The sequence below is a fragment of the Hemiscyllium ocellatum genome, chromosome 6 (genome assembly GCF_020745735.1).
Source record: "Hemiscyllium ocellatum isolate sHemOce1 chromosome 6, sHemOce1.pat.X.cur, whole genome shotgun sequence".
NCBI classification, from domain to species: domain Eukaryota; kingdom Metazoa; phylum Chordata; class Chondrichthyes; order Orectolobiformes; family Hemiscylliidae; genus Hemiscyllium; species Hemiscyllium ocellatum.
In genome coordinates this window covers 7,640,228-7,664,710 of record NC_083406.1, presented here as the reverse complement: position 1 = coordinate 7,664,710, position 24,483 = coordinate 7,640,228, and the positions used below count along the sequence as shown (strand labels likewise).

The 24,483-nt window shown below is 41.4% G+C and overlaps 1 protein-coding gene across 3 annotated transcripts in view; it reads left to right on the top strand.

Annotated features, from left to right (window-relative positions):
* Nucleotides 1–24,483, top strand: part of LOC132816355 (ETS-related transcription factor Elf-1-like) — a 141,177-nt gene that overhangs the window by 28,529 nt on the left and 88,165 nt on the right. The window contains exons 1-2 of one of the 3 annotated variants that reach the window (XM_060825810.1): nucleotides 207–311; nucleotides 16,461–16,832. In XM_060825810.1, the coding sequence (XP_060681793.1) occupies nucleotides 16,761–16,832 (72 nt within the window). In that variant the 5' untranslated portion in view covers nucleotides 207–311; nucleotides 16,461–16,760. Of the gene's footprint in view, nucleotides 1–206; nucleotides 312–16,104; nucleotides 16,187–16,460; nucleotides 16,833–24,483 lie in introns of those variants that run through there. The other 2 variants (XM_060825811.1, XM_060825812.1) reach the window with 2 other exon arrangements.

Below are 24,483 nucleotides of genomic sequence, written 5' to 3'. Positions count from 1 at the left end.
TCAGGTTATGAGGGCTGAGTCGTCCAGCAGACAGGCACAAACAGACATAGGTGCCGTTGGTATGTGATATGTTTGACAAACTGGCATTGTGCTTGCACTGTAATTGGATCCCCTACAGAATGGTAAGCTAATGAGGGGAGGTAAGAAAGCAATGTGAGAGAACTGGATTTTCCAGTCCTGTCAAACAACTGCTTGTTGTTCCTTAGATTCAAACCGTCACCTGCAAGTACAAGATGGCAACATAAGCAAGATGTGCGAAATCCCGCAACAACTTCTTGAATACTTGCTGGGGAGTATATAGTACTGCGAAGGTAAGATATACTGGCGCCACTAGAGAATTTTCCTGTTCACTTGGGAGCAAGCATTTTGATTATGTCGACAGTTAGGTGTTTGATACCAGTGTTAGTCTGTAACCTAGGGCTGTGTCAGGTAGTAGCATGTCAGTACAAATCAACTACATATTTAAATTGTGTAATAGGAATGGAGTCAAGATAGTAACAATTTCATGTTCTAATTTATCCTTGTGGAGTAGTTTTTGGATTAATGTTTGCCATATGACATATTGTATTGGCAGCGAATGACTGGGATCGACATGAGGGTAACAGCAACATTTGGAAATAAAGAAGCAGAAAATTTCACAACCTTGCATGTTGCAAACTATACAGTTAAGGTTACAATGTCAAAGAGCAATTTTAATCAAGCTTTAGTTTGATTTGATATGTGATCCTGGACCTTGCTTTATTTATTCTTTCCTGATGCTGTTGTTTGCATTTTTCTTTTCTTTTTGATCCACAAGATGAATCAGCTTTTGAATTGAGCAGTGACCAAACTCAGTAAATTCTGTGCATTCACCCTCTAAGCAGGAAGACAAGTCATTTAAAGCACTGAGCGAAGCTTGCAACTATATTTTTTTTTCTTCTTATCATCATCACAATTTCTTTATTTCTTCTTCCTGTACCTAATTTGCATCCCTTGTCCAACTCTCCTACTTTAGAATTCTCACCTGCATGACCTCACCATGCTTTTTATCCATGAGGTTGCAGAATTAAGCCACCTCACTGCTTCTCTTGCCTCATGCTTCTGGGAGTGTCTTTATTCAGTGGAGAGCTGCAAACACATTGCTATCATGTTGTAATATTGTTTTAACCACAATAATGACACCTGGGTCATCCCAGATTTATGTGTGGTATTCAATCTAGACATGACATGTCAAGTCTCACAAATTAAAAGTTTCATCACTCTTTTTTTGAGTTTGCAATGTGACTGGTTTTGATATTGACTCCATCCCAACCTGACTATAACATCCCCAAACCATCCACTTTCCTGATATCCCCTCTGCCTGCCTCTGTCTTACTCATGCATCATACTCACCTTGAACCTTCCAATAGTCCCCAACTATTTAACCACTGTTCCCTCACCCACTGCTCTACGTCATCACCCACTCATCCACTCCAACACACTGAAGAACCCGAAGGGCATAGAAATGTAAGGTTTGTGTCATCACATGAGGATAACTTGCTGATAAAAGGCAGAGTTTCTTGAAGGGTTTTGTTTGGCACCTCTCGTCTGGCTGGTGCATTCTCCATGACAGCATCTGTACCAATGAGAGGCGCCAAAGGCAGAGCTATGAAGGTAGACCACGGATCAACCAGGATCTCATTGAATGGTGGAACAGGCTCATGGGGCTAAATGGCCTGTTCCTATACCAAACAGTACAAAATGGCCTTTTCCTTTCTTGCTAATTGTCTTAGTAAGTGCAAGATGAAAAGATGTGTCTTTTAAAATCATACTTGAATATAGAGGTTGATGATGGAAAAAACAGGTGTGTCTTTCTCCTCTCCTCCCCCCAACAAGGGAAATGGCTACACTGACTAAGGTGGTTACTGCCGTTGGACTCTTGGCTGAAAAATGGCAAATAGGTTGGCTGCTGAAATCTCCACAGGGAATGGCAATGCACAAAGCAGCACTGCTGAGTGGAAAATTTGGCCCACTTTTTTTTCCCTATTTCAGTCAATGAGATTTGCCTGCCTCTGATACAAACATAACTCAGATGTACAAACAAGATTCTACTCTGTCAGGCGATGGTCGCGTTCATGCAATCTTGACTTTTGTTCAAAACAAAATTATTCTTTGGGGAAGGAACCTGCCATCATTACCTGGTCAGGGCAACACTTGACTGCATATCCAAAACAGTTGATGCTTAACTGCCCTGTGGGATGGACAATAAATGCTGGCCTCACCAGTGATGCCCTGATCCTGTCAATGAATTTTTAAAAATTACTGGCAAAAGAAAGGAGCATCATTTCATTCAGGTTAATTGATAGATGCCTTATTCAAAATAAGTTTTACGCCTAAAGCATTAATTGCAAACAGCCGCCATACTCTTTGGAGGACACTACAAACATCCCTGTTTGTCTGACAAGGGCACTGTTATGTGTAGGTAAGGATCTAAGACAACTTGGAAGAAAGGGTTATCATTTATACCATCACGATTGCACTGAACCCAGACCAAGGCCTAGTTTAAAAATCACCAACGTGAAGGTGTAAAATATAAGCATGAGTTTAAAATGTGGCTCTGTTGCACTGTTAGGTCCAGCTCAAAGGAGACTGGGTTAGGCACAAAGTAGCATCCTATACCAACACCATCTGAGTCTGAGCACAGATATCGCAAGCAGGTGTCTGAGGGATGTGGGGTGATAGCTGTCAGCCAGGCACTAGACAAGCAACTTGAGGGAATATATCCAAAACTGCTAAATGTGGTACAAAGGCTGATGGGATTCTCAGCTTCAAATGCCAAGGCGTTACGATGTGGTCTGTGGCGGAATTTGTGGCAGAATGGGACAGGACATCCAGCAATCTCTTGATGTCAGGAGCATCTTCCTGCACATGCTAAGCAGTGAGGAGAGTTTCCTACTTTAACAGTGGTGAGTGCACAGTCGAGGACAGTATCGCTTGTTAAACACCTTTTCTTTTTATTAATGCTACACCCTGCCTCATTAATATTCACCGTCCACTCTTTGAACTTCTGTGGTGTGTTTGCAATCTCAATAATTCTCAATGTGGAAGTTGGAGCAGGTACCTGGTGGCTTCAGCTCACTATGATGGATAAATTTCTCAACCCCATTCTCCCGCTTTCTTCTCGTAACTCTTGGTCCCTTTGACAATCAAGAACATATCTATCTCTCTTAATTATAATCAACAACCTGGTCTCCATGACCATCTTCTGTGACAGTGAATTCCATTGATTCTCTTCTGCCTGGCTGAAGTGTCTCCTTGCATCTTTGATTCATTTACAATTTGCTTCTGCACTTGATTGCTGTACCATCATTGTCATGCTGTTGCAAGGATACCTTTCACACTGAGAGATGGGGGACGGTCATACAGCCAGCTAAGGGACTAGATCAGGCTGCGTCCCCTCTGCACTCACGATCATAGTGCACACTCGCTTATGCTGAGCATACCTGAATGTTCACAGTATCTCCATCTTGCATCACTTTGCATGTCTTTTTTGGGTCTTGACTCCTCTGACAGAGACGCCTTGCTGTTTAGGGCAGATACAAAACTGGATGTGGTTGTCAGCAACCCTCTTTCAAGTCAAGGGATATAGCCGTCAGTCAGGGAGTCCCAGCACACAGTAAATCAATAACAGCCTTTGATATCAGTCCAGAGACTTGGACACAGCCAGTCAGGAACTCGGAACCATCTGGGTTGGGATGCTGTCCATGTATGGAGTTTGGTGCTGAATGTCATGCAGCCCCTCTACCTTTTAAAACTTTTCCCACTCTATTAGCGATCGGTTCTCCCCTGGATTGAGAGTGAGGAAGGTATTACAGGAAAAGAATGTTGGTTTCATTGTTACTTTTAGTGGAGGTGCAAAGGAGTTCCAAGTGAGACAGCAGAAGGCATGTGAGCTAATGGTGTTGAGGTGAGAAGTTGGAGAGATAATGCATGTAACAGCGAGAGTGGTAGAGCATAAATCTGGGTGCAGTGGTTAATGTTAAAGTATAAGATTCCTGAGCGAAGTGAGTGCTGGTGGAGTGAAGAAGATCATTATCCAGCAGTGTGGAGGAAGGTCAATCCCCAGATAGCTGAGACTGCAATGGTATGGGGGCAAGGCTGGCATAGTGGAGATGATGTGGATGTTCTGTGCCTGCCCCACCCAATCTACTCGGACCTTTCCTGCAGAGCAGGGTATCAGTTTTTCCCATGTCCAGCGTAAATCTGAGGAGCCATGCAGACCTGATGCACTCTGATGGAGCTAGTCTGGACGCAGAATGGCAGTTTGAAGATGCTGGTCTTTTAGGAGATATCTCCTATGTGATGAGTTGTTCCTGGAATGGTGAAGACAAAAGGGGAATAGAATGGGACATGAGGGATACCATGGGATGGGATGAGAGAGGTTGTTAATGAGTCATGTTTTAAGGCACGGCAAGAAACTTAAGGCCTCGCAGCAGCAATCCCTCCAAATAAACTCTGTGCAATCCATAATTCACTAAAAAAAACTACAATTTAGGGGTGTAGGTTTACTCACTGAGTTATAGGTTTGATATCCAGACGTTTCATTGCCTGACTAGGTAACATCATCAGTGGCGACCTCCAAGTGAAGCGAAGCTGTTGTCTCCTGCTTTCTATTTATATCTTTCTCCTGGATGGGGTTCCTGGGGGTTGTGGTGATGTCCCACAAAACAAACAGGAAATGACAACAGATCTATCCTGGGACAGGCTAAGCAAAGACATGCCAGAGAATTCCTAGAGGCCTGGCACTCCAACCACAACGCCATAAACAAGCACATAAATCTAGATGCCATCTATCAACCCCTCAGAAAACGAACAGGAAATGACATCGTCACAACCCCCAGGAACCCCATTCAGGAGAAAGATATAAATAGAAAGCAGGAGACAATGGCTTCGCTTCACTTGGAGGTCGCCACTGATGTTACCTAGCCAGGTAATGAAACATCTGGATATCAAACCTACAACTCAGTGAGCAAACCTACACCCTAAACCTCAACCTGAGCTACAAACCTTCACAAACCTTGCGAAAACCTACAATTTAGTGCTTGGAATATAAATGCTAGGAAGCTGTGGTGAATCTTTAAAAAACACTGGTTAGTCCTCAACTGAAGTATTGTGTCGAACTCTGGGCACTTCTATTGTGGCGGGATGTGACATTCTTATCGAGGTTCCAGAGGAGACTTGAGAAAATAATTTTCAGGGACAAGGGATTATTATGTGGATAGAAAGGAGAAACAATCATGATTTTCCTCAGAAAGAAGGCTGAGAGGAAAGTTATATAAATCTAGGAATTCCTAGAAATGTTCAAGATCATAAGGAGTTGAAATAGTGATGTGAACAGAGAGTACTTTTACCGTGAGGGAAAGAGTCAAGAACCGGAGGACTCAGATGATGACAAGTGAACAAATACTGACTTGGGAGAAAATCTTTTGACTCTGAGAGAAGTTTGGTCTTGAATGCACCACCTGGGAGCAGGTTGGGGACAGTTTCATGCCTCGTGACTTTCATAAGACATAGCAGGAATTAGGTCATTCAGCCTATCCAGTCTGCCCTGCCATTCAATCATGACTGATAAGTTTCTCCATCCCATTCTCTTGCTTTCTCCACATAACCCTTGACCCCCCTTGACAATCAAGAATCTATCTATCGCCATCTTAAATATACTCAATGACCTGGCCTCCACAGCCTTCTGTGGCAGTGAATTCAATACGGCATTGGATAATTATCTGAAGAGAAACTGATTTCAAGGCTAAGGGGAAAGATCTAGGAAGTGGAATCAGTTGAGTTGCTCTTGCAAAGAGTTATTCTGGATATAATAGGCCGAAAGAGCGCCCCTTGTGATGTTAGTATTCTAGTATTCTATAGTTTGATTTGAATAAGTCATCTGATTTATGAGTAGGAACATCATGAAGGTGATTGATCTCTCTGTTCTCACACATTTCAACACAAACTATCCCACAGCACTCTACAAAAACATCAACAAGTGTCTTGACCAATAGTTACTCTTTACCAACATCAGGAATGTAGATTATCTGGTCATTATCTCAATGGTGTTTATGGAATATTGCAATTCCTACATTGACTACACTTTTTGAAATAATTTCATTGTGCACCCCATAATTCATGGTAACTAGAATTCAGGAAAGGTGTTTGTGAAAATGCAAGCCTTTCTGCCTATGCATCATAGATGAGAAAGAACTTCTCCTATTGATGTGTTTCAGCTACTACAAAATTACACCATATGGGCACTGCCTGCAATGGGAAGTGGGTTTTTGAAATGTCAGTTAATGCATAAAACAAAGCAACATTAATTGAGATGAAATAGTTAAGTGGAGTGGACGAAACTGCTGAGGGAATGTGGTCTTTGCTCTGGAATTCAACAGAGGAACTGCAAAGAAATGGTGCATACTTTATTCATTTCCGGTTTGAGATATTTTCCAGTGAGTGATCGCAAGTTTAAAATCACACTGTCGTCAGGAGTTCCTGTTTACTATTCTTGGAGACTGTGTCCCAGTTCCCAACCTTCCAGCTGAAGGGTTCACTCGGAGCGTAACCGAGACTCAACAAGAACTGGAACTGAATCATTGGAATTAAATTTGGACAGCCAATCAGTAAACTGTAGGCTATGTTTTTATTTTTAAAAAGTACACAGTAATAGTTCACACTTAGGTAGCACCTTTTCTTACAAGTTCAGCATGTCCCAAAGTATTTAACAGAAAATAGTGGGCTTTGAAAATATTGGCATCGTTGTAATATGACTATAGCTATCTCTCTTGCATTCAAGTTAAAACGTGAATATACCGAGAGTAGAGTCTGTGTACAGGTGAGGGGTGCCTCTGTTCACCGCTAGCAGAATGTGGGCCTCTGGTCCACGCCCAGTTTTCACAGAATAAGATGCCAAATGGCCTTGAATTATTGTAAACCCAATTCTTCATTGTCAGACTGACAACGTTATTGTCTACAAAGGGCTTCTTCCTCTTAAACTTCCTTCCTTCCTTCCATTTGGGCTGCTGGCTGGAGCACTATTCATTTTCAGACATTTAGTTTGCAGAATTAACCATCACTTATTGTCTGCCAACCTGATCTATTGTTGGTGGCAGCTGAAGCAATAAAATGTTATAATTACTGCTTTTGTTACTTGCTGGCAAAATGATTCAATGCCATTGTTATGTTGGGCCACAACATTTCGATAATCACTAGTTAGCGGTTTACTTAATTGTACTTGTGATGATCTGTGCACTTTCACACACATGCACCATTCTTGTTCCAGGCTGTAGCTTCAAGTAATTCATATCTCACTGCCTTGTTGCACTTGCTTCCAGATACATAGTTACCAAACTGATCAACTCTAGCAAAGATATCATCCAGGTTCAGCAGGTAATAGGGAACTGGGATCTTGGCCTTTATTTCAAAGGGAATAGAGAATAAAAGGAATGAGGTTTTGCTAAAACTGTACCAAGCACTGGTCAGACCACAGCTGGAATACTGTGAACAGTTTCAGAAACTTTATCAAAGGAAATCTAGACTGGCAATGGAGACAGTCTAGAAAATATTCATTGGGCTGATACAAGCTATGGATGGATGGTCTTATGATTTATTTGATTTCTTTATTGTCACATGTATTTTATTACAAAATACAGTGAAGTGTTGTGTAATGTCGCCCCTCTCTGGTGCCATCTTAAAGCACAGAAAAATAAACCAAAACACAGAATGTAAAGGGAGAAAAGTGAAGTAATTCTCCATCATTATAGTCCATCTTGTGAAGTGCTCTGTCATGGGCTTGGTGGGCAGGCATGAGTCCCCCTCGTTGTGTTGCCAACACTGGAATAGAAGTTGCCCACACTTCTGTGCCATCTTGCCTCCATCAGTCCCCCCTCCAGTGAAACATCGTTGGACCTCACCAATGCAGACACCACCGGGTGCCACACCGAACCCACCAGGAGTCAATTCTGTGCCAACCTCGCTGATGCAGCAGCTGCTGATTTCTATCGGGAACTCGTACTGAGCCCAAATTATCTTTCCCCCCCCCCCCCCCCCCCCCCCCCCGGCTGCCATCATTGTGAATCTGCACTGGGCGCAGACGCTGGGGAAGCTAAACGCATCTCCTCCACAACCGCCGAGCCACCCCCACCCTCGCTGGGCCGCTCTGGAGACCCTGCCTCCCGTACAGCTGGCTCACCCTGGAGCCCTCTCGCTGCCACCCTGACCGAGCTCTTCCACAGGACGTCAGTAAAATTAAAATGGAAGAGGGAAAGAGAAGTGAGAGAAGAGAGGGTGGGGTAGAAAAAAAGAAAAAAAACAAACAGAAATGCTGTGCCCAGGCTCAGCAGCTTCATTTTACTGCCATCTAAGTGGGTGTCCTCCAATGAGAGGTTGAGTTGAATGGGTCTGTACTGATTGGAGACTTTCTTAGGATATCAGCTGCTTAGGAGACTTGAAAGGATGTGTAGGGATTGTTTCCCTCGTGGGCAGAGACTAGGACCAGATGGCTTATTCTCAGAGTTAGGGACATTCCAGTCAGTACAAATTATGAATTTAGATTAGATTAGATTCCCTATAGTGTGGAAATAGGCCCTTCGGCCCAACAAGTCCACACCGACCCTCCGAAGAGCAACCCACCCAGACTCATTCCCCTACACCTAACCCTACGGAAGATTTAGCATGGCCAATTCACCTAATCTGCACATTTTTGGACTGTGGGAGGAAACCGGAGCACCCGGAGGAAACCCACACAGACACAGGGAGAATGTGCAAACTCCACACAGACAGTTGCTTGAGGCGGGAATTGAACCCGGGTCTCTGGCGCTGTGAGGCAGCAGTGCTAACCACTGTGCCACCGTGCTACGCAGAGAAATTTCTCTTTTCTGAGTATGGTCAATCTGTGTCATTCTCTATCAGGGGTGCCGTCACGGCTGGGTCATCATATTAAAAATTGCAACAGATTTTAATCATATTAACTATAGTCATGGCAGAGAGGCTGATTTCGGATCAGTAAGGTGATCAATAGTGACGAGGTAAGGGTAGGAACGTGGAGCTGAGGATTATCAGATCAGTCACGATTTCAGTCAATGGTAGAGCAGACCCATTGGACTGATTTGGCCTACTCCTGCTCTATATCTTATTGTCTTATGGTCTAATATCAGGCTTCCCAGTCTTTGGGATCATATCTTTAATATTGTGCAATGGTGTATGGACTTCAATTGTAATTTAAAAATGAGAAATGTCAAATTTTTGGCCTTGCTATGTTTAAGCCTATATTTAAATTTCACAGGTAGTAAGAGTATATTATTCACCATTATATTTATATTGGTTTGTCAATCATTTAACAATTAATTATTCTGATTTTAGAAATTTCTCATGTGACTCTCTCTTGTTCGGGAAAAGTATAACATCCAATTCTACTGATTTGGTTTGCTGCTGTCAAAACTTTCAGAAGTATTTGTGCTCATCTGAGTTATCAATAAACAATTTCTCCATCACAGTGTTCAATTAATAGTCAACAATGATCTGTTACCTGGTGGATTTGTTAAAGAGTATTATTATGGGCCAGACCAGACCCCTTCAAAATATTATTAAGAAGGTAGCCTAGACCCTAACTCTCATAATTTAAAGACACATTTCAGGTGCTGTGTTCCAAATGCAATGCAATTTATGTTAACTTACTGGACGATAAGAAATACATGTTTTGTTCAAATACTAGAGTTAAAGTACAACAAAAGAAAGAGGAACTTGGTATAACTTAATCTATTGGAAAACATAACAGAATACAGTAACTATTAACTAATTAACTGTTCCATTATAGTAACTTCACATAAATACCCTGAGCAAAAGGCAGATTCAGAAAACAGATTTGTCAGACATGCAATCCAACAGCCGAGGAAGAGACTATCAACTTTTAGCTCTAATTGAGAGAGGGGAAAAATAGCTTTCACTTCACGGCCCCAACAGCAATTGGTGCTGAAAGCTAAAACCTCGAAATCCCTGGTTCTGCGAGTGAGAGCCTGATCACACCCTAGTTGTTTATCTTCTCACAGACTGCTTAGCACCTGTTCCCCAACCTCCCTGAAATAAACCAGGACAAAACATGCCTCTTAAAGCCACAGCGTCATCGCAGTGGATACTAAAAACTTGGCAAAATGAGATGATGCAAATTCCGAGAAGGTAAAACCCGGACTCATTTGCTGCTCCTCGCTCCACAACAATGTATTCCAGAGAATTTTTGAGATCGTTTTTCTTGTGGCCAACAGCAGCCTCTTTTAACAAGACCTGAGATCCACCCATGTGACCTTGAAATTGAAGTTTCTAAATGTCCTATTATAATCATGATTTACATGTGCAGAAGCCTACTACCTAAAAGGTCAGGCAGTATACCATGCAAAATTTTAAAATGGCGGCAGTCTATGCCAGCATGAAATTTTGGAAAATCTGTTGATCCCATCATTCTGTTTTAGGATGACTTGACCGAATGAAAATAAGCTCTGGAATTGTATCTGGAAGTAGAGAATGAACAGCCTTAATTCTGAAATCAGCCGGGGACCCTTCCAACCCCTTGCCCATTGCCCAGACTTGAGCCACAGTGTAAACTTATTTTCTCTCTCATATAGAGTTTACAGAATAACCATATTTAATTTTGCACTTCCCCCATTAAGGGTTAAATGTTTAATTTTGAAGTCTAGTGGATTTACTTGTATTAAAAGTAGATGTGAATCTACCACAGATCACCTCAGGGGATGTTACACCCATTAATCCATTGACACCACACCAGTGAGCTTCTCTAATAATGATTATTTGCTTTCATTACATACAACCTATTGTCGCTGACTGTATTGCTTAATCTATTACATGCAGAGAACAGTGTTGCAGAAGCTAGAAATTAACGTGCTTATGAGGCATTGATTCATTCTCTAAGATATGCCAAGAAACAGACTACTCTTTGCAGAAGCAGTTTTATTGGACAATATCTTTGATGCACATTTAGAGAATTGTGGAGTTATATGGCACTGACGAGGCCTTTTGATTCATTATCCCTCTGTGTCTTTGAAAAATATATCAACCTAATTCCATTCCCCTATCTTTTTTTCCCTGGAGCTATTGCCTATTTTTTCTTTTTCAAAGATGTATTCAATAGCCTTTTGAAAATTACTATTTAATCTGCTTCCAGGCAGTGCATTTAACAATATAATACATCTCTTATGAAAAAGAATCTACTCCCTGAACCCCAAGTGTGTTAGCTAATAATCATAAACATGTGTCCTCTGTTTATTGACCATCCTGCTACCTGTGAAAAATCTGATAACTCTCAGCATCTGTGTTTAAATCTTCTCTAAAAGTTTGAACTCTCGGTAGAGCTGGCCATGTAAATTTGTGCTGGAAAAGCACAGCAGGTCAGGCAGCAACTGAGGAACAGGAGAATCGACATTCCCTGATGAAGTGCTTTTGCCCAAAACGCCGATTGTCCTGCTCCTCAAATGCTGCCTGACATGCTGTGCTTTTCCAGCACCACGCTCTCGTCTCTGATCTCCAGCATTGCAGTCCTCACTTTCACCTATGTAAATTTGTGCCTCATACAATGCTGCACATTTTCCACGTCAGGATGTTCTTCCCAAAATGCAGTGCTCAAAAGCTGGCTGAGGCCTGGATGGTAATTTGTAAGCACTTACTGTAACTTTGAAGCATTTTCAATTGATATCTCTACTTTGGAAAATAAAACAAGGATCCTTATATATAACATCATTATTCACTTCACTTCCTCTTCCACCTCAAACACTGTCAATATGAGCCCTTGAGTGTCTGAGTTCCTGCATTCTGTTTTCATCATTTCGTTAATATTACCATTCCTTATTTTCTCTTCCAAAGTACATCACTTCATTACATCATTTTTCATCTGCCCATGTGTCTGCTAATTTCAGCAGGTGCTGCCCGGTATTATCCTTCTCACTGTTTCTATGTGTAAATCATTGTGACCTCTGAATACGAGCATTCTGTATCCCAGTCCTATTCATTTATCTCAGAGGTGTGGTCTGACACTGTTACAATTTTATCCTGTCTGGAAAAGACAACTACTTTCTGCACTCTCTTAGTCCGTTTCATATCTGAGCAATTGCTGTCCCTTGTATCATTTAGCTTTTGTGAGGTGGAATGTTATCAAGGGGATGGTGTGTTAAATGATGAGGGTTTGCTTTGGACCTGGATTGATGGCCTGAGGATTACATGCCATGTGGCAGGGTGGCTAGCAATGTCCCACATTGGCAGTGTTGGTAGAGCCAGAGGACTGTGAGGAGGTGCAGTTCAGTGTAACTACAGGAGTGTTCAGTATGCTGTCTCCTTGAGGCAGATTGCATTCAAATCACGGTTGCTGGTAAATGGTGGAGGGTTTGAGTTCTGATGAGGGGCACTGCATTCGAACTGTGTGCTAACTTGTCAACTGGCAGAGAGCTGTGATGGTTTTTTTTTAAAATATGGTGGGACTTGCCAGACTGAGCAGGGAGAGACTGATGCAATGGGTTGGTCGGGAATCAGTGTATAATCATTACTACTACAAAAACCAGAGTAGTGAATACTAATGAACGTTTATTAACTATTTATGCAACTTCAAGGGAATACTTCAATAGAATTCAATTAGAAACGTGTTCCCGAAGGTCTCCTTTCCAGTTGATGTAGATCATCTGACATGATGAATCTCTAGATATTAACATAAGTGATTAACTCTTTGTGCTAAAGTGAATAAATTGGTTTAACTGGAGTACCTTCTTCCAGGGTAATCTCTATCCTCGGGTTGTAAACAACAGACACAGCAATGGGTTAGTGATTACACCAAGGCTAGTTTTCTTAATGGACTGTCTTTTACAGAACAATCTTTTTTTTTGTCCATCAGTGATATCAACATTGATCGTTGCACTGCAAATCTTCAGAGTTGTCTTCCACAGCTCACTCCAGAGTCATTGCAAAGAGCACCAGGAGCTGGTGTTTCACATAGGCTGATGTTTTCCAAGCCTACCCCATCTCTGAGACAAGAATAAGGTGCAAATGGCAGGATGTGTTGAGCATTGGTTTCCAAAGTTGGGAATTTGCCTGATTGATAATTTCTAAAACGGGAGGGATGATCCAAGCCAGTCACATTTTCATTAATAGCCGAGTGCAGGAGGGGAGGGCATGCCAGGAACAGTACTGGCCTTATCTAAAACAGGCATGCCAATTTGGTGAAACTATACAATAAGACTACTTGTTTGTCAAACAGCACAAGCAGGAAAGGAGAGAGCTAAGTGATCCCACAACAAAAGATCGGATCTAATGAACGTTTATTAACTATTTATGCAACTTCAAGGGAATACTGACAACATTTCGACAATAGTATTGAAGGGTCTAGCCAAGCTGTTCTCATAGTTCTAACACTAACAGCATAGTTCTAACTACCCAGCAATATGTAAAATTATCCAGTTACCTCACCATCAGTTATCAGTAAGGTGATGGAAGGTGTCAGTAACAGTACTATCAAGCAGCACCTCTTCAGCAATAACCTGCTCAGTGATACCCAGTTTGGGCTCCACCAAAGTCACTTGGTTCCAGACCTCATTACAGCCTTGGTTCAAACATTAGACCAAAGAGCTGAATCTCACAGGGGAGGGGAGAGTGACAGCCCTTGATATCAATGCCCATGTCAGTGTTTTGTTGAGTGTGGCATGAAGAAGTTCGAGCAAAACTGGACTCAGTGGGAATCAGTGAGGTAAAACTCTCCACTGTTTGGATTCAAATCAGGCACATGTGAAGATGGTTGTTGGAGGTCAGTCACCTCAGCTCCAGGACATCTCTACAGGACTGCCTGAAGGTAGTGTCCCAGGGCCAACTATCTTCAGCTGCTTCATTAATGACCTTTTATCATCAGGTCAGAAGTGGCAAAATTCATTGTACAGTCAATGTTCAGCACCATTTACAACTTGTCAGCTATCAAGGCCATTCGTGTCCAAAGGCAGCAAGATCTAGACAATATCCATGTTTAACTGACAAGTGGCAAGCAACACAAACAGCACACAAGGTTTTGGAAAGAATTCTGAGGGAAAGGATTTATGACTGTTTGGAAAAGCATAGCATGATTAAAAGCAGTCAGCGTGGCTTTGTGAGGGGGAAGTCATGCCTCACAAATCTTATTGATTTCTTTGAGGAGGTGAAGAGACAGGTTGACAAAGGTTAGACAGTAGATGTGGTGTACATGGACTTCAGCATGGCATTTGATACGGTTCCCATGGTAGGCTCATTCATAAATTCAGGAGGTATGAGATAGAGAGATTTGGCTATCTGGATTCAGAATTGTTTGGCTGCCAGAAGTCAGAGTAGTTGGAGATGGGAAGTATTCTGCCTGGAGGTCAGTGTGAGTGGCGTCCCGCAGGGCTCTGTCCTTTGGCCTCTGCTCTTTGTAGTTTTTTTAAAATTGATTTGGATGAGGAGGTTGAGGGGTGGGTTAGTAAAATTGCAGATGACACAAAGGTTGGAGATGTTGTTGATAGTATAGAGGGCTACTGCAGGCTGCAGCGCAACATAGGATGCAGAGCTGGGCTGAGAAATGGCAGATGGAGTTCAACCTGGATAAATGCAAAGTGATGCATACTGGAAGGTAGAACTCGAATGCTGAATATAGGATTAAATACAGGATTCTTGGCAGTGTGGAGGAACAGCAGGATCTTGATGTTCAAGTGCATAGATCCCTCAAAATTCCCACCCAAGAGGATAGGGTTGTTAAGAAAGTATATGCTGTTTTTTGGCTTTCATTAACATGGGGATCGGGTTTAAGAGCCGCGAGGTTTTGCTACAGCTCTGCAAGTCCCTGGTGAGACCATACTTGGAATATTAGTCCAATTCTAGTCGCCCTATTATACGAAAGATGTGGAGGCTTTAGAGAGGGTGCAAAGAAGGTTCACCAGGATGCTGCTTGGACTGAAGGGTTTGTCTTATGAAAAGAGGCTGACTAAGACTTTTTTCTCTCTCTGGAGAGGAGGAGGAAGAGAGGTGACCTGCTCGAGGTGTGCAAAGTAATGAGAGGCAATAGCCAGAGATTTTTCCCCAGGGCAGGATTGACTGCCACAAGGGGTCTTGGTTTTAAGGAGTTAGGAGGAAGGTATAGAGAAGACATCAGAGGTAGATTCTTTACGCAGAGAGTTGTGAATGCATGGAATGTGGTGGTGGTGGAAGCAGAGTCATCATGGATATTTAAGATACTGCTGGACATGCACGTGGACAATAGTGAATTGAGGGGTGCGTAGGTTAGGTTATGTTACCTTAGATTAGGGGTAATCGCGGCACAGCATTGTGGGCTGAAGGCCCTGTTCTGTGCTGTACTTTTCTGTGTTCTACAAGTGTGAGGCAATGACCATTTCCAACAAGAGAGAATATAACCATTTTCTCTTGATATTCAATGGTAACATAATTGCTGAATTACCCCACTGATAATATGCTGCAGGTTACCAGTAACTAAAAACTGAACTGGACTAGTTATAACAATACTGTGGCTGCAAGATCAGAGGCTAAGAATACGGCAGTGAGTAACTCATTTCCTCATCCACCCCGTCTCCCCAAAGCTTGTATACCATCCTGATTTGGAAATTTATCACTGTTCCTACAGGTTCAAAATTGTGGACTCCCTCCATAATAACAACATTTTGGGAGTATCTACACAAATGAGCTGAGTTGGTTTAAGACAATCTGTCACATTTTCTTGAGCAGCTGGGAGATAGGGAATAAATGCTGGCCACCCCAGTGATGTCCACATCCCACGACTGAATAAATTGTTAAATAAATTATTTTAGTTATGGATTTATCATACTGTGTGGTACATCATGGCCAATTTACAAAAATAACTGCTGATACCAGAGAGGTTAACAGTTGGACCTCTCTTTGCAGAGTATAATTCTGGTCAAACCTAACCACGTGCTTCTGCCCAGAGGAAAATTATGAAATGTTGAACGTTAAACTAGCCAATGACTTATTTTCCACTCTGCCTGAACTGCAGCTTTTTATTTCTCACGTGGGCCCAGAGAGAATTTGTTTGCAGTTTTGGCTTTGCCATGACGTAGCTAGTGCTGCTTCCTTCCTGCTTCTTGCAAGGTTGGAACAGAGATAAGGAAACAACAGCTCAAGCTTGCTTTGCACAAACAAAACTCACCAAGACTCTTCTGAGAAGGTTAGTAAAACAACGTTTATAAAGTTACCCTGACAGCATTTGATGAGCAAGGCAACTCTCTCTGCTTAGTGTAAAAACAATGTGATTATTGTCTTTGTTTTGGTTGTGTTAATTCAACTTGGAACAAGCAGTGGTCTTCAAACTCTAGCCATGCTATATGTCGCTGCTGATTTACAAGAAACGAAGGAAACTACCAGATCGACATGATTCATTTGACTCTTGTTAAGCTTTCCTCCATTTGAAATTTGTTTTAAATGATACTTTTTATTTTCAGGACAACTTGGTCTTCAAAACAAAGGTTAAATGCGGAAATTTGATCCAGGTTAAGGATTTGCTGCTCCCTCCTCCTGAAGTTTGACGGTCCTTTTGCCATTGTGGGAATCCCCCATTTCTTTGGATCTTGTATTGAACCCAAAGGCTTCCATTTGTGCGCCACCTCTTCCAAAGTAGCGATGAACTGAAATGTTTTAATTGTGATGGAAGCTGACACCTTTTGAGGAGAAAGACCTCCCTTGCATTTTGTCCAGTATTAAGTGGAACACCTTACTTGCTAAAGCACAAGGAATGCACTGCCATGGCGACCGCAGTTGGACAAAATGAAGTTGTATTTGAATTTACAAATAATGGCATGGAAGACACACACGAGGTAAGATGATCATTTCACACTCATAGCAAAGATTTTCTCAGGGACTCTTTGAGCGCCATTAAAATAGTTGGTTATTCATAAAGGAGAATAAGTGCAGCTGTGTAAAATTTTATTTGTGCTCGTTGTCCAAAATTTACAAGGAAGGATGAAGCAGCACCTGAGATCCGGAATCCTGACAGAAGGCCGATGTGAAGCAAACTTCATTTTAATGAGTCAGTTTGTGTCAATGTTATACTGAGTCTTGAAATACCAATGATGTTCAATGGTTCCCAACCCTTGCATTGAATCTCATTTTATTTCAGTGAATTGGCTGAAATCCGAAGTATCTGAAAATAACATTGGCTGCTTGTAGTTCCCTGAGCACTTTCTTGCTCTGTCAGTTTTTGTGTAGCTGTATGCTTGGACTTCTCAACCAGAACAGTCTTATGTGCTGACTTCAGTGTTGGTTTGCCAGTTTCCTCAGGGGACAGGGCACCAGAGAGAACAGCCAGAGCTATATCTTTTCAGCATAGAAAAAAAATCCTGGTCTTAAATTTACTAACATGTGCTATGCATTATTTATGTATTAACTTGTAAGACAACGATAAGGCTACAACTGAAATATTGTGGGCAGTTCTAGTCACCATACTATAAAGGAAGAAGGTAATCACTCTGGAGAGAGTGCAGAGCAGATTTATTAGAATGTTGCGAGGGCTGGAGAATTGTAACTTCGAGGAGAGATGGCAGAAGTTGGAGTTGTTTTCCTTGGAACAGAGAAGGCTGAAAGGTAACGTGATTGAAGTATACAAAACTGTGGGGCAGAGATAGAGTAGACATGAGTTTCCCTTGGTAAGGACTTCAAAAACTAGGTGCATAGCTTGAATCTAAGTGGCAGAAGGATTAGAGGGGACATGAGAAAAGACTCTTTCCATGCAGAAACTGGCAGATGTCTGGAATTTGCTGTCTGTGGAGGGAGAGACTCTAAACTCTCTTTTTCACAAAGGACCTGGATCTGCACTTTAAGTGCTTTAAGCTGCAAAGCTAAGGATAGGAAAATGGGATTAGAAAGGGCATCCAGATGTCTTTGGTCAGCATGGACAAGATGGGCTAAATGGCCCTCTTCTGTGCTGTATCATGTCTAAGGGTTTATGGTTTTTAGAATCATAGAGTGATACAGCATGGAAATAGACCCTTCATTCCAACCAGTCAATGCCGAACATAATTCCAAACTAAACTAGTCCCACCTGCCTGTTCCTGGCGCATATTCCTCCAAATATTTCCTAATGTAGCTATTCAAATATCTTTTAAATGTAATTGTACTCACATTCAGTACTTTCTCAGGAAGTTCATTTCACACGCGAACCACCCCCTCTGTAAAAAAAAAGCCTCTTACGTCTTTTTAAAATCTCTCTCCTCTCACCTTTTAAAAGTGTGCCCCCTAGTCTTGGAATCCCCATCCAAGGGAAAAAAAAACAGCAACCATTAACTCTATCTATTCCCCTCATTATTTTATAAACTGCTACCAGGTCGCCTCTCAACCTCCCTACACTCCAGTGAAAACGTCCCAGCCTATCCAGGCTTCTGAGAGATCCTGCATTTTGTTTTTTCCCCTCCTCTCCACACAGAAGTGTGTTTCAGTGCACAAATCCTATTCCCATTACTTTGCAGTAATTACCATTATGTTTCATGGCTCTGGAGATTGTATCTACTGGGTGAGTGGTCATAGAGGATATATGGGGCTCACAGAAGTGGACTTGTTGAGGATGTGAAATAGTGGTGGGGTGGTGTGTGAAGTGCAGAGGTTGAGTGAAGTTTATGGGACCTTTAGACAATGTTGGGAGCTGGGGGTGTGTCAGAGCAACAACACTCCCTTAACTGGCCTGCCTTCACTCCCCTCTGACTCAGTTGCAGTTTGCACATTGCACTGTGAACATGAGACCATGTGAAAAAGCAGAAATCCCTGTAAAGTCACATGCAGGTCAGAGCTGTGAAAGTGTGCACGGCATTTACTTCGGCTGCACCAGACTGAGTGAGCCCTAATTGAGTCCAGAACTACTTAAAGGTCTTGTGTTTGGTGTACAAGAGTTTGTCAATAATTGAAATATGTTTGGTTAATCTTTTTGTATTATGTTTCTGTGAGAGCATCTACTTTCAAGACTCGAGCCAAGGCTCTGGAATTCACTCAACCTCTCCATCTCTTACTATTCCTTTTAAAGGTGCCCCTTAAAGGTCCCTCTTTGAATAAATTTTTGCTCACTATCATAATGTTTCCTCCTCTGGCTCATAGTAAATTCCTTTAGTGACTGAACTTCTTTAAAAAAAAAATTGTCTTGTGATGCTGAACTACTTTAAGATGCAAAATGAACATAAGTTCCATTGTTATCGTGGTCAAACCCTGTGATCAACATTGCCATGGTACTGTACGAGGAGTGTCAGCTTAGATTAGATCAAGTTTCTGAATTGAAATATGTTTTGAAACTGACCAGGTTGCTATAGCTTCTGAATGGCTAAAGCTACAATATATATTTGATCCATGTTGAGATGGTGCTGAGAATCCGACCCTGCCTTAACTCAACTGCTGCTGAAATCATCATAGATGTATTTATTACCTCTAAATTAAATTATTTCAAGACTGTACTTGCTGAGTCTGTGTTAAGTTCTGTCTCATTATCAGCATACTAGTGTATCTTTAAGGGACATTGTGTGATGTCATCACTGTGTGTCAGAATATCTGATCTGAGGGAATAAATGGATCATACTCCATTTTGCATCTGGATCAGTTTAATTTGATTTATTGTGGTCACATGTATAAAGTACAGTGAAAAGTTTTGTTTTCTTTGTGAGCAGTACAGGCAGACCATAACAAATAAGGGCATACAGATATAGGGTGCTTAGACAGATCAGAGCATGCAGGTTACAGCTGTACAGGATGTGCACAAAGCAAGATCAGCAATCTTTGAAGTTAGAGAGGTTCGTTCAGAGCTGGAAAAGCACAGCTGGTCAGGCAGCATCCAAGGAGCAGGAGAATCGACGTTTCGAGCATTAGCCCTTCATTGGGTGGTGGGGGGTATGAGGCTGGGGGGAACGTAGCTGGGAATGCGATAGATAGATAGATAGATAGATAGATAGATAGATGAAAGTGGGTGGTGAAGGTAATAGGTCAGAGAGAAGGGTGGAGTGAATAGTGGTCTCCAGCATCTGCAGTCCTTACTTCCTCCCTGTCCATTCAGAAGTCTAATAACAACAGCAGGAAAGAAGCTGTTCTTGAACCATTGGTGTGCATGTTCAGTCTTCTGTATCTTGTGCCTGATGGAAGAGGTTGTAAGAGAGTATTCCCAGGGTGGAAAAGGTCTTTGATGGCAGCCTTTCCATGGCAATGGGAAGTGAAAATGGAGTCCATGGATGGAAAGTTGGCTTTCATGATGGTTTGGACTGTGCACAACTTTCTGTAGTTTCCTATGGTCTGGGTAGAGCAGTTGCCACACCAGGCCGTTATGCACCCGGACAGTATGTTTTCAATGGTGCATCTGTAAAAGGTGGTGAGGGTCCTTTTGGACATGCCAAATTTACTGAGCTGCCTGAGGAAGAAGAGGTGTTGTTGTGCCTTCCTGACCATTGCATCCACTTGGGGAGCCCAGGGCAGATTGTCAGTTATTGTCACTTCTGGGAATTTGACCCTTTGGAACCCCTCTACCTCAGCTCTGTTGATGTAAATAGGGGCATGCCCTCCTCCTTTCCTCCTGAACTCAGTGACCATTTCTTTTGTTTTGCTGATATTAAGAGGGATTATTATCACTGTACCAGGACACTAAGCCCTCGATCTCCTTCCTGTATTCTAACTCCTCTTTGTTTGATATCTGTCCTCTCATGGTGGTGTCATCAGTAAGCTTGTAGATGGCATTGGTTCGGAGATGCACAACACGCTACTTGAAGTATTCTGCTCAGTTTTAATCTAATGCCTTAATGTTAGCTCAGAGACCTATGTACCTGTGGTTGTAATTTTTGTATAGCATATCTAGCCTAAACAAACATCTGGATTTTTCAATATCATGATATGCATGCCCAGTTTCATAGGTTACTTTAGGCTTAGAAAACTTTGACCATTCAGGTAATACACCCCAATGGTGGTAAACTTACATGATGATTAGTAGCAACAGCCATATTTATTTGACCTTCAAAACTGGATGGTTGATAGTTGGAAAACTAATCAAAGGCCAATGAAACAGTAGCCTTAGGATCAGAGAATTTGAACAATCAGCAGTGGCAGCTTCTCTGAATACAGATGACTGTACAAATGTGCAGATAGACCATTAAAAACTGAGAAAACAGAACTTAATTTTATTTTTGTTACAGTATCAGTTTATTTAAAGATAACAGAAATTATTAAGAATGCTTTACTTTAAAATAAAAAGCCTGAAGTTACAAATGCAATCACATCTAAAGGTTTTAGATCTGCACTGAAGCACAGTAAATACTCTTACCTTGCTCTCTCTCTGAAAAAATTCACCTGAGAGTCTGCTAATCGAAGTTAAAATAAAAACAGTAGCTATATAATCCTGAAAGCAAGGCTCCAAAATCTTTCAGAAAGAGAATACAGCTTATATACACAAAAAAAATTGGTTTTCTACATTTATAAAAAGTTGTGTCCAGACCTATATGATGTCATCATTTCATCTTTAGTGTGAATACCAACTACAGGCAGAAACCTGTTACTGCCAGAGGCAATTCATAAATGACAAGTCGACAATAGTTTTTAAAAAAAGGAATCTTTTAAAGGGACCAAGTGGAATAGCAGTTTTAATTTACACGTGGCTTATAGTGGTACAATGCAGAATCTTGAAGGTGGATTCAAGCACAGCAGAAACCTCAATATAGTTTGCATATTCTCCCCATGGCTGCATGGGTTTCCTCTGGGTGCTTCCCACATTCTTCCCACATTCCAAAAGATGTGCAGGTTGGTGAATTGCCACGCTAAATTGCCCATAGTGTTAGGTGCATTAGTCAGGGGTAAATAAGTGAAATGAGGTCTGAGTGGGTTACTCGTCAGAGGGTCGGTGTGGACTTGTTGGACCGCAGGGCCTGTTTCCACACTGTAGGGAATCGAATCTAATCTAAAAAAATCTTACTTTTTTCTATGGATGAGAGAAATCCAGAAAAGATTTGGAAGGTGTTCAAAAACCAACCCAAAGTTACAACTAACTCAGGATCACCAGACTCTAACTTGTTACACAGACAGTAATTCTAAGAATGCTTGACTAAATTATTAAAAGATGATGCAGCAAAAGGTCAAGAGAGGAACTTTTCAGAGAGGGACTGTAAGAGAGGGTCATTAAGTTAGTTGTTGCAATTAAAGCCTTTTGGAAGAATCTTTTGGGCAAGAGAAAGGACATTACTTGGGGAAAGGCATACGTATGAAGCCATAGTGACAGCTTGACCAACAATTGGATGCCTTGGGTATTGCCAACACGAAAGCTACGGACAGCACAGTACATCAAATCAACAAAATCTTTAACAAGATTGGTCATACCTACCCAATTGATGCCCATCTTTTCATGATCAAGCATGTGGTACCGGGAGACATTGGATTTGCATGTACAGGTAGTCCCGATTCCGAAGGCCAACAGCGAACACAAAACAAAACATAAGTAACCAACAAAGCAATACATCACAACACAGGAAACAAGCAAAGTGTTAAGAGGATGCACAAACTTGAACGCATTAATAAAGATCAGAGTAAACAAAAGGAAAGGCAAACTATCTGCTCCACCCTCCTCCAAATCTCCGACCTACCTCCACTTTCACCACATGTTCACGTTGCATTCTCAGCCTAATCTCCTCCTCTCTCTAGTGTACAAAGTACCTCCTGTCTGTTATGGCCATAAAACTGTTCAGTCTAGAAGACTTGACAAGATTTGAATTTTTCACTTGAAAGCTCTTGCACAACACAAGTGTCAGTAGCACATTAATTTCAGCAGCTCATAACTCCTGATTAACAAACAGTTGAAATTAATCAGGTGTATAATTTAGTGAGAATAACAGACTGTACAACATATTAGGTATAAATTAGTTCCTGGCAGTCATCTGTAATTTTTTTTTGCTCAAGCATGCTAATGTTTTGTAAACTTAATCCATAGGGTTCAACTTTCATGTACCAAAAAATGAATACTAAGTCTTGAATAATACTGATAAAGCCATTAATGGTTAAATAGAAGTTATTAAGTAATCTGTCATCTAGGATTAATATGTAGGTACAGCCAATGCAGTATCCATCTATTATTTCCTGTTAATGTTCAATACCTGATGATGTAACATTAAATGAAAGTAAGTGTTTTGTTAATTTAAATCAATAGCTATTGTTAAATAATTAATCTTTTCCTAGTAATTGACTAGACCATATTATGTACAAACAGCACTCCAAACAGGGGCTTTTGACATACTAGCAATGTTCCTATCTCTGAACCAGTGTCATCCCATTTTCGCCCTCAGTTGAAACAAAATGCTCAGAAACACGTTGTAGTTTTACCTCCTTCATCTTTATTCCAGGCCCTGGAAGGAGAGAGAATGATCAGCCATGTGCTCAGAGACATGAGTTCTCTGTCTTCTCTGGAATAGCAGTGACTATACAGGGAGGAACACACACATATAAGGCAATATACATATTGATTGGGTGACCTTTACAATCAGAGTGTGTCAAGAGCAAAGATTAAGTCATCTGCTATTATGCTATGAATGTTCTTAACCTTAACTGGCTTCACCTAATGAATACTTTTCACCTTGTTAAACTGACCTTATATACTGAACACTTCTAATATTGTTAAATGGCTCTACATAATGAATGCTTTTCCACCCTTGTTAACCCATTCCCCTTGCCTCCAGCACTCTAAGTTCTTCTCTGATCTGAGTCATGCTCAGCTGAACCTCTTGTTTCACAAAACTCAGAACTTAACTCTTTCCCGACCTACTCATACCCTTTATACGTTCTTACCAGATGATCCAAGTTTAAGTCTCACCTGCCCCAGAGGTGTGTCCTAATGTGTCTGAACTGGTTAACAATAATAAAATGATGCTCAACTAGCCTGCCATAAAAAGAGAATTTTGTAAAATGCGGAGGACACCCAGCTAGGGATTAATAGTGCTGATTCAGAATGGTTAATTCTGCTTTTCACTGGGGACAAGGCTAATTAATGCAAAAATTTCAGTTTGGAGTTTAAATTTCCAAACATGCTTGTGATAGACTGGATTGTATGCCATTGTTCAAGAAATAATCTTGTGATAAATGGTACTTTTGTGTTTGATATTGTCTTGCACTTTTTTAACATTAGTCTGGAATATATTGATAAACTGTGCTGACCTCGCAAACTGTTAGTGGAGGTTTAGCTGATCTGTCAGCGTCATCATAACCTTAGATGTTTCATTGTTTTTGGACCTTATGCTAGACAATATTATTCTGTGTGATGTGTGGGTGTATATCATCATATGCAGATCCAATATCACCTTATGTTTTTCCTTTATTTTATTTTTGCTTGTTTTCTTGCAGTATAACAGTTGTGAGCATTTAGCTCATTATCTGAGAGACTGTAGGCAAGAAGTAATTTGGACATTATTTTACTGTCTAATAAACCTGAAAAATATGATTGCTCTGTTTAAAATGCTCTTTGGAGGCTTGGTGTGG